The sequence below is a fragment of the Arachis ipaensis genome, chromosome B01 (assembly GCF_000816755.2).
Source record: "Arachis ipaensis cultivar K30076 chromosome B01, Araip1.1, whole genome shotgun sequence".
Classification (NCBI taxonomy): Eukaryota; Viridiplantae; Streptophyta; class Magnoliopsida; order Fabales; family Fabaceae; genus Arachis; species Arachis ipaensis.
Genome location: NC_029785.2, coordinates 130,779,633 through 130,790,036, shown reverse-complemented (window position 1 = coordinate 130,790,036; position 10,404 = coordinate 130,779,633). Strand labels below are relative to the sequence as shown.

The 10,404-nt window shown below is 38.8% G+C and overlaps 1 protein-coding gene across 1 annotated transcript; it reads left to right on the top strand.

Annotated features, from left to right (window-relative positions):
* LOC107614603 lies at positions 1,594-3,237 on the top strand. The gene has a single exon (XM_016316751.1). It carries the CDS (start codon positions 1,594-1,596, stop codon positions 3,235-3,237), a length of 1,644 nt encoding a protein of 547 aa, XP_016172237.1.

The following is a 10,404-nucleotide window of genomic DNA, read 5'->3' as shown; positions in this document are numbered from 1 at the left end:
GCATAATGCCAAAAACAATTTAGAAGATTAGAAGTAAATATGAGAGCCCTAGCTACATTTAAAATATCTTGATGCTTTCTTTCAATAATTCTATTTTGTTGTGGTATTTTCACACAATTTTTTTGATGTAAAATTCTTTTCTTTTGATAGAAAGAAATCATCAAAAATTCCTGGCCATTATCAGTTCTAATGGCTTTTACCATGATTTCCTTTTGTGTATCAATCATTTCAACAAAATTCTCTAAAAGAAAGCAAGTTTTAGATTTATTTTTCATAAAGAAAATCCAAGTAAACCTACTCCTATCTTTAACAATGGTTAAAAAATATCTATGACCAGAAATAGATGCTGTGGCAATAGGCCCCAAATGTCAGCATGGATCAAATCAAAAGAAAATTCAAATTTACTCAAACTATTCAAAAAAAGGTAACCTCTTTTATTTTGCAAAATGACATGGATCACATAAAGAGTGTCCAAATTAATTAATTTATTTGATGCTTCACTACTGCAAAAAGGATCTAAATGAAAATTAGATTCACACTTTGTTGCAGGCTCCACGCTCACCGCACCATGAAAAAACTCTGTTCAAACCTGCAAAGTTGAATGGTAAAATAGTGGATCAAGCACCATATGATAGGCATGCTCTGAAAGGAGAGAAAAAGGAAGTTGAGGGATGAAAAGTTTCATTACCTTTATCAATACTATTATTTATATATATACAAAACATTAGACATCCTAACCCTAATAAACATACTCTATCTAATCATCTATATACAATTATACACCAGAGTACCTAAAGAGTGCCTAATTAACAAGATAAAATACTATTTAATATATAACCTTAATTATACCCTGAGTAAGTTGGTAGACTAATCTGTGCTTTAGTTAAAGTCTCTTCTTAACTTTGAGCTTAGTTGAGATGACCTATTCATTTTAGATCATAGCCTTAATCTTTAGGTCAAAATATGAACATATTCCATAATAAGTGAATGGGTTTTTTACTTAAATAAATTAAATGCATTTTAAAATTACCCAATTCCCCTAAATCAGATTCTGCAACGTGATTATCCTTTTTGTATTATTATATAAATCGTCCCAGGGTGCAAAGGATTATATAAAACGTAAATCATCTCACCCTAGGACGATTAATGAATGAATTTGTGATGCAAAATAAGAGTAAATCGTGGCAGGGCTTCTTGGGTTAGTAGTTGAGCATAAATCGTCCCAGGGTAGTAGGTTTTACGAGTTAATGGGCTAAACCAAACTGGGCTGCCACGATTTATGTGTTTTTTCGGACCCTCAGGACCCTGGGACGATTTATGTGTTACTCTGTAACACTCAAAGGGCTGGGACGATTTATGGCCAAGTGATAACCCTAAGGACTCAAGCACGATTTATGCAGCCAGAAACTCTATAAATAAACGAGTTTCAAACAAACGAGCCACACAAAACATATGTTGAGGTTGTGAGAGATGGCAGAGAGTATTTTTTTGTTAGTGCATCACCGGGGAAAAATAGATGAAAACACAAGTGAGGGTGTAACTTTTTCTAGCAAAAAGCAGATAGGTGTGTTTATTACTCCGTCGACGACGTTGATGGATCTGCACAGTAGTTTATTAGAGAAGGCTAGAAATTGTGGCAAGAAGCGCGTGAAGCAATTATTTTTTCGTATTCCGATATCGTTGAAGCCAGGTTATGTTAAGTTTGGGAAGTACGCGATGTTGGGTGATGACGACATGCGAGTTATATTTCATAGTCAATCAAGATTTTTCGACTTAGGCGCGCTGGAGTTGTTTGTCAGAATGGTTGACGTGGAGGGCAGTAGCGGGGGGACTGCTCCGAATCTGCCCACTGGCATCATAGAAGGAACTTCCACCGCTGTTCCAACAAGGCAACCGGCGACTCCACTTGTTTTGTCCCCATCTTTTGCTGCTGATTTGCCTGTCTCGGGTGATGACTTGGATGATGGGCGTAGCTTCGGCCAGCTTGCAGCTGCGATGGGAGCTGATCCTGTAGTGGACGGTGCACCCGCATTCATGGAGGTAAGAGAGAGAGATCCGTTTGTGGAGGCTATAGGTGATGATGGGTCAGATTCGGAGCCACCAATTATTGGTGACGAGAGCGACGGCGAAGAGGACACTGCAGTTGCCGTGGGAGCTCAAACCCATGGTAGCAGTGGAACGCAGCAGTACCCTCGACACTTTACCACATTGAACCTTGAAGCAATGAACCCGGCCGCAAACTTAGATCAGCATCACCCGGTGATTCACGGAGAAAGGCCTAGCGTGATTGGCACGGACGAGTTTGAGGTTGGGCAAAGGTTTGAAACAAAAGAGGAAGCTGTACTGACAATAAAGAGTTATAATATTCGGCGGGGAGTCGAGTATAAAGTGTTTGAGTCCGACCAGTTGAAGTATCATGGGAAGTGTGTCCAGTTCGGGAATGGTTGTAATTGGCTGATCCGTGTCACTATGAGACAGAGAAAAGGCTACTGGGAAGTTAGAAAGTACAATGGACCACACTCGTGTCTAGCAACGGAGATATCGATGGATCACAGGCAGCTCGATTACCATGTCATATGTGCCTCGATTTTATCATTGGTGATGGCTGATGCATCGGTGTCGGTTAAGGTGTTACAGAATGCGGTGTCATCGAAGTTTGGGTTCAAGCCAAGCTACAGGAAGGTTTGGATGGGCAAGCAGAAGGCAATTGCGCAGATATATGGAGATTGGGAGGAGTCTTATAACCACATACCACGGTGGATCATGGGGGTTCGGTTGTATATGCTAGGTACGATTGCGCTTTTGCGTACTTCGCCAGTGAGGATAGGTAATACCGTTGATGCGTCAACGGTTTTCTTTCATCGACTATTTTGGACGTTTCCTCTATGCATTGAGGCATTTAAGTATTGCAAGCCACTTATATCCATTGATGGGACCCATTTGTATGGGAAGTATGGCGGCACTCTGCTAATGGCTATTGCCCAAGATGGAAACTCGAACATTCTTCCAGTGGCTTTCGGGTTAGTTGAAGGCGAAAACACGGATTCATGGAAGTTTTTCCTCACTAATCTCCGCCAGCATGTCACCCCTCAGCCAGGCATTTTAGTCATCTCTGATCGGCACAATGCCATCAAGGCTGCCTTGCTAGCAGAGGACGGTGGATGGCTCCCACCGTCGGCATACCGGGCATTTTGTGTGCGACACATCGCGTCTAACTTCGCACTGTCATACAAGTGAGCATCCATAAGTGAGCTTATAAAATACGATACAAACATGTGCATGACAATGATTATACATCAAAATCATATACCTCGCAGCAAGCGGCCAGAGAATAGCATCAAACCCTCTAGGCCTGAATGCCGGGAAACGCCAAAATATCCAGCTCTGTAGTAGTGACAGCGGTCCAGCGAGGTTCTTTACATTCCGATTCGCAACCCTACAAAGACATCTGTACAACCAAGACAAGGTGGCCGAAGCCCAGCTGTACTTGCCGAGTCCATCGAGGTCTGCAACATACGGGAGCCACCGTAAGTGTACCCTGGCACCAGACTTATCCGTGAACAGCGCGGTGGACAACAACATCATGATATAACCCCGTGCATAGATCTGTACCGTCTCCTCTGACGCATGAGCGGGCAGAACTCTAAACTTGTTCTGGAACCAAGAAAAAGAAACTGTGAAGTCATCGATGCAGTCCTCCGGTGGGAGTTCACCAAATAGCTCTCCAAACCACACCCATGCAGGCTTGCCACCCTCCATCAACTGCTCGAAGTCACTGAGGCACCCACTCACTGCATGACCGTCAATTGGAAGGCCAAACTGGTATGCCACATCTTGTAGTGTTACGGTACACTCCCCAAATGGCATGTGGAAGGTATGTGTTTCGGGACGCCATCTCTCCACAAAAGCACTGATCAGTGGCTCATCAAGCTTGAACCAGTAATCATTCAACCGAGCAACATGTAATAGGTTCGCACGATCTAAGTACGGGAGTATACGATCATGCACTATCATCTTCTGTTGCCGATGCACGCTCCTAACGCATCGTGTAGGCTGAAAATACGCAAGAATAACCACATCATTATTTCGGGTACTTATACACACACACATAGAAAATAACTTATGCCATGACAAATATCCAACTCACAGATGCCATCAAAATGGATATGTTCATAATAACATCTCATGTTCAAATCGACATTACCAATACAATGTACGAACCATAAAAGTCACAACCGAACCGATCATTTCAACGGGTTAACGGTTCAACCGGAAATTCACCGGTTGAACAGATTGACCTCGTCCTATATATTTAAAAAATAAAACATATTAATAATTTTCAAAACTAAAATTTAAATACATATTTTCACTATTAATATTTCTACAACATTTTTAAAAAAAATTTGAAACTCAACCGATTCGGTCGACCCGGTCTTACTAACTGATATCAGTTTAAACCATTTCATTCGGGGTATGACCACACCGAACCGGTTCGTTCTCTCATCCGGTCATATCATCAGACTGGCCCGGTTCAGGATCCCATTGGCCGGTTTAACCCTCGAACCGCTTTGTTCCGGTCCGGTTCGAACCTGTCCGGTTCGGTTCGGTCCGGTTCGAGCCGGTCCGAAGTCTATAGTAAAATCAGCAAATTCCATGGGATTCTACCGTAAGAACCATCACCCTATCATGAGTGAATTCCATGATCTTATAAGACCACTGATTTCTATCGTCTTATACTAAACCAAAAAACTAACTAAATCACTATACATGATATCCGGCAACGTCTTAATAAAAAAATATTCTAAGATGCATATTCACCCTATACAATATCATCCAACATACTATGTCATCCAAAATTTAAAACCATTACAAAATTTATAAGATTACCTCTTGATCGATAAATCCGGCAACATGCGCAACGCCGTTCAGGCGGTACATATCTCCTTGGTTCGCGGCCATTACCACCGCCGGAGAGATCCCTCAACTCCTCCTGCCGACCACCTGCGGCCCGCTGCCACCACCTCCGGTGCCACTCAGACGCCTCTGCCCACCACCAGTTGCACCTCCGCCACTAGCTGGTCCCACACCCAAAAACACTTCTCCACCCAAACTCTCTCCGGTCAACAATGGTGGCTCCAAGACCTCCCTCAACCCTTTACGCCGCAGCAACAACAAAGATGACTCGTGCTTGAGTCCTTAGGGTTATCACTTGGCCATAAATCGTCCCACCCCTTTGAGTGTTACAGAGTAACACATAAATCGTCCCAGGGTCCTGAGGGTCCGAAAAAACACATAAATCGTGGCAGCCCAGTTTGGTTTAGCCCATTAACTCGTAAAACCATTTAATGAATGTTTTCCTATTCGAGCTAAATGGTTGAAGAAGTCTAGTCATAAAACAAAAGACATAAAAAAAATAACCAATAAGGATCCAACTCGACCTTGCCTAAAGGGCAACATGTCATCCACATACGATCAAATTTTGATTGGGATCCAATTCGATGCTTGATCCGACTTAGAGAGCGAATTAGGAGCTTCTCATTCTTGTGTATCTTACACATTTAAGGAGTAACCATCCACCAGCAAAATCATCTCCTGCAGAAAATTATTTAATCGCAGCACTATTTGCAACTAGAAATCTTATAAAGGAGAGAAAAGATAAAGATTCTAAATCTTTATCTGTAATTTTTGTGCGTGTATTCGTTCTCTTTCTATTTTGTTCAATTTTAGCTTCTGTCTTCTATTTTTCTCTTCTCTGTCTTTTCTTTCTTTTTTTGGTGTTCTGCTCTTTCTCGTTCAAAATTCACCGTTCTAAAATTTCTTTATGGTATTTAGAGCCTAGTTTTTATTGCTTTTTGAAGATCTATGGCCTCACCTTCTGATAATTCTGCTATCTTTAGCAACACAGATCCAAACGCTGTCAATACAAATTTTAATCAGATTCCATTTCAGATTTTCAATCAAAGGCCCTTTCATCCTATTCAAGATAAGTTGGAAGAAAATAACCACAAGACATGGGAGCAACAAGCCTTAGCAGCTATTAGAGGACAAGCATTGGAAGATCATCTGCATCAAGAAAAGATTCTTGTACGTTTTGATAACTCAGAAAATCAACTTGCGTGGATTGAATCTTCTCAATAGACACAATGGATCTAAGATGACCAAAACCTAATTTCCTGGTTATTGGCTTCTATGGACTCAATTTTAAAGCCAAAATAGTTGGATGTGTCTATAGCTATTAAATTTGGCACAAGATTGAGTCTTATTTTGAGGAGTCAACAAAATTTAGGATCAAGCAATTGAAGGCACAAATCTAGAATATCAAGATACACAATCTCACAGTAAAGTATATTTCCAAAATTAAAACCATTGCAGATTCTCTTGCAACCTTGGAAAAGCCTCTCAAACTAGAAAAACAGGTTAAAGCTATTTTTAAAAGACTTAATGAGGATTATCAAATGCTTATGACTACTGTCAATTCAAAACCAGAAATATTTAGTCTTTGTGAGGTTGAAACTATGCTGCTAACTGATGATGAAATACTTGATAAGTATCGAAAGTCAGAGAATTTGGTGATGCAAGCGAATCTCACACAAACCTCATTTCCATCATTCCAAATTTCAATCGTGGAGTTAGAGAAAGACGAGGAAGAGGAAGACAAACCAGAGGGGTAATGTCCTTCTATACTTCTCCCAGACCTCAGTATCAAGTATTGGCCGTTTTGGTCACATTGCTTGGCACTGCTTCCATCGAATTAACCAAGAACTTCCACCCCCTTCTCAGTCTCAATCATTCAGACTACACACTTATGGTTTTCACTCTGCATCCCCCTCTTCATCACAAAGTAATTCCACATCTTCCACTCCTCCACCACCAACTCCATCTTTTCATAATCCACAAGCCTTTCTTGCTGCACCATCTACCATATCTGATCCAGCATGGTATCCAGATATAGGAGCTTTGCATCATGTGACTCCAAATCAATCTAACATGCTTTCTTGCTCAGAGTATATTGGGCCTGATCAGGTTCAAGTTGGCAATTGTTCAAGTATCTCTATATCTTATATTGATAGTTCATTTTTGTATTCTTTGAATTCTAAACGATGATTTTCATTACAACAGCTCATACATACACCACACATCACTAAGAACCTAATAAGTGTATCCAAATTTGATCAAGATAATTTTGTTTATTTTAAATTTCATGCAGCTTATTGTGTTGTTTGTTGTTAGTTCACCAAGAGAGTTATTCTACAAGGTTTTAGAAAAGGAGGTCTTTATCAGTTTGTGAATGTTTCTATGCCTCAATCTTCATAAGCCCCTAATACTTCTTATGTTTTTCTATTTCTTGTTCTAATTTTGATCCGTGGCACAAACGCTTAGGTCATTCTATCACCAAAATAGTTCAATTAGTTCTCAATTAATGTAATATAGCTTATAATAGTTTCAGTTTTGATTTAATTTCTAAGATCTGTAAAAATTGTGCTGAAACTAAAATGCATAAACTGCCTTTTCTTTATTCTAATACATTTTATGATGCACTTTTACAACTTGTTTATAGTGATGTTTGGGCCCTGCCCCTGTTGTCTCTCATCTTGGTTATCGATACGATGTGACGTTTATAGATGCATTTAGTAGGTGTACTTATATTTATTTGCTTGTTAACAAATCCCAGGTGTTATATGATTTTAAACCATATAAAAATCTCATGAAGAACCTTACTAATTGTAAAATTAAGAAACTCCAATCTGATAATGAAGGTGAATACAAATCTCTTGCTTTTACTAATTTCATAGCACAAGAAGACATTTCACATCATTTTTCATATCCCTATGTTCTTGAGCAAAATGGCTGTGCAGAGAGGAAGCATAGACATCTCATTGAAATGAGTTTGTCTATGCTATCCACTGCGTCTATATCTTTAATTTATTGGGATGAAGCTGTTATTACCTCAACATATTTAATTAATAAATTACCTACTTCTGTTTTGGCAAATAAATCACCATATGAAATTTTATTACATCAGAAACCAGATTATAATTTTTTAAAATTTTTTTGCTGTTCTTGTTATTCATTGCTGTGACCTTATTCTAGTACTTGAATCTAGATCCCACAAATGTTTTATTTAGGCTATGCCATAAATTATACAGGCTACAAATATCTTGATTCTACTGGCAGGATTTATGTATCTAGGCATGTAAAGTTTAGTGAATCTGAGTTTCCATATCTTGAATTATTTCACAAATCTTTTTCTGAGAACTCTTCACAGGTTTCTGACAGTAATGATCAGGTATTAAGAACTATTTATCCTTCAATGGTTCCTGTTTCATTATTACCAAATAATACTAATGCTACTACTTCTATTGATAATTGTGCTGTTAGTTCTGCTTTCCAAAATGATATTGTCATTGCCAATCATAATTCCAATGCTTTTGATACTAACAATCATCAAGATTTTAATACTAACCTTAATAATCAGCATTCTAATTCTTCTCCCTTAGTTAGAGTTAAGCCCCACTTTGGCCCCGAAGATTGGCGAGTTGCACTGATTTAGTCCTTGAGATTCCAATTGCACTAAATTTGTCCTCTAGATTAGAAAAAATGCACCACGTTAGTCCTTCCCCCTTTTTCTATCACCGAAGCACTGACGCCGTCAGTGACGTAGCCAATTCTTGCCATGCTGGATACAGTAACGGTTATATGATATGGCATAAAATTTGATTAGCTCCAATTTGGTCATTGTCCCTTTTTTTATAACCTAAATTGCTTCCCTTACGTCTTCTTCCTATTTTTTTCTGGTTTTTCATCTCCTTACTCGTTGTGCACTCTTCTGATTTTAGGATCATGATTGCAAATGGGAGCCAGAGCTCCATGCGATCCAATTAAAGAATCTCATAATAAGTCAAGTCAAATTAAAGAATCTCATAATATTCATCATATGGCTACCAGGTCTAAAATTGGACATTCTAAACCAAAGATCTATACTGCTACTGTTAACAGTACTTCTCATGCAGATTATATACCAAAAACTTCTGAGGTTGCTCTTAGTATTTCACATTGACATAGAGCTATGATTGAAGAGTATAATGCTCTTATGAGAACAAAAACTTGAGATTTAGTTTCTATACCACAGAATGCCAAAATTATTGGCTGCAGATGGGTTTACACTATTAAAAGGCTACCTGATAGGTCTATTCAAAAGTATAAAGTTAGGTTAGTTGCTCAAGGATTTCATCAGCAAGAGGGATTTGATTTTGAACAAATTTTTAGCCCAGTTATCTGACCTACTACCATTAGACTAGTTTTAAGTATAACTCTCTCTAGAAATTGGGTCATTAGACAATTTGATTTCAACAACACTTTTTTAAATAGGATTTTACAGCATATTATTTACATGTCCCAACCTATTGGTTTTGAACAACATAGTGATACTCATGTTTGTAGGTTGAACAAGTCCCTTTATGGCTTAAAGCAAGCCCCAAGGGAATGGTTTCAGAAGTTAAGTAAGACCTTGAATCAGTTTGGTTTTAAAAGTGCTAATTCTGATACCTCTTTATTTATTCGAAGAATTATAGATTCTTTGATTCATATCTTGTGTTATGTCGATGTAACTGGAGATAATTCTACTCATGTAAATTCTATGATTAAGCAACTTGATCAGATTTTCTCATTGAAGAATTTAGGAACTTTGAGTTATTTCTTGGGTGTTGAAGTCCAACGTACAAGTAATGGAGTCTTATATTTGTCTCAAACGAAATATATAACAGATTTATTATCCAAAGTAGGCATGGGAGAGGCTTCTCCTATGCCAACTCCAATGGTTTCTTCTTTATAGCTTTTGTCTTCAGGTGCTGAAGTTTTTGAAGATCCAAAATTATTTAGAACTGTGATTGGTTCCTTGCAATATCTTACCGTCACTCGATCGGATCTCCCATTTGCAGTTAACAAAACCAGTCAATTCATGCATGCTCCTCTTTTTCCTCACTGAAAAGTTACAAAGAAGATCCTCAGATACTTGCAAGGAACGAAAGAACTTGGCTTTGCCTTTCATAGGTGTGCTGACATAAGGCTTTATGCGTTTTCAAACTCAGATTGGGGTGCTGACATTGATAATAGAAGGTTAGTATCTGAATTTTGTGTCTATTTTAGGAAGCAGTCTACTATAAGCAGGAGTTCTACAGAGGAAGAATTCAGGAGCTTGGCGTCTTGTGAAGCTGAATTGGTCTGGCTGCGAAATCTTCTTCATGAACTAGATGTCTCTCTGCTGACTCCTCCTATGATTCACTATGATAACCTGAGCATCGTTCTCCTTATGCATAGTCCAATGCTCCATGATAAGACGAATCATTTTCAACTTGAAGTTTAGCTCATTAGAGATAAGTTGAGGAACAACTCTCTACATATTGT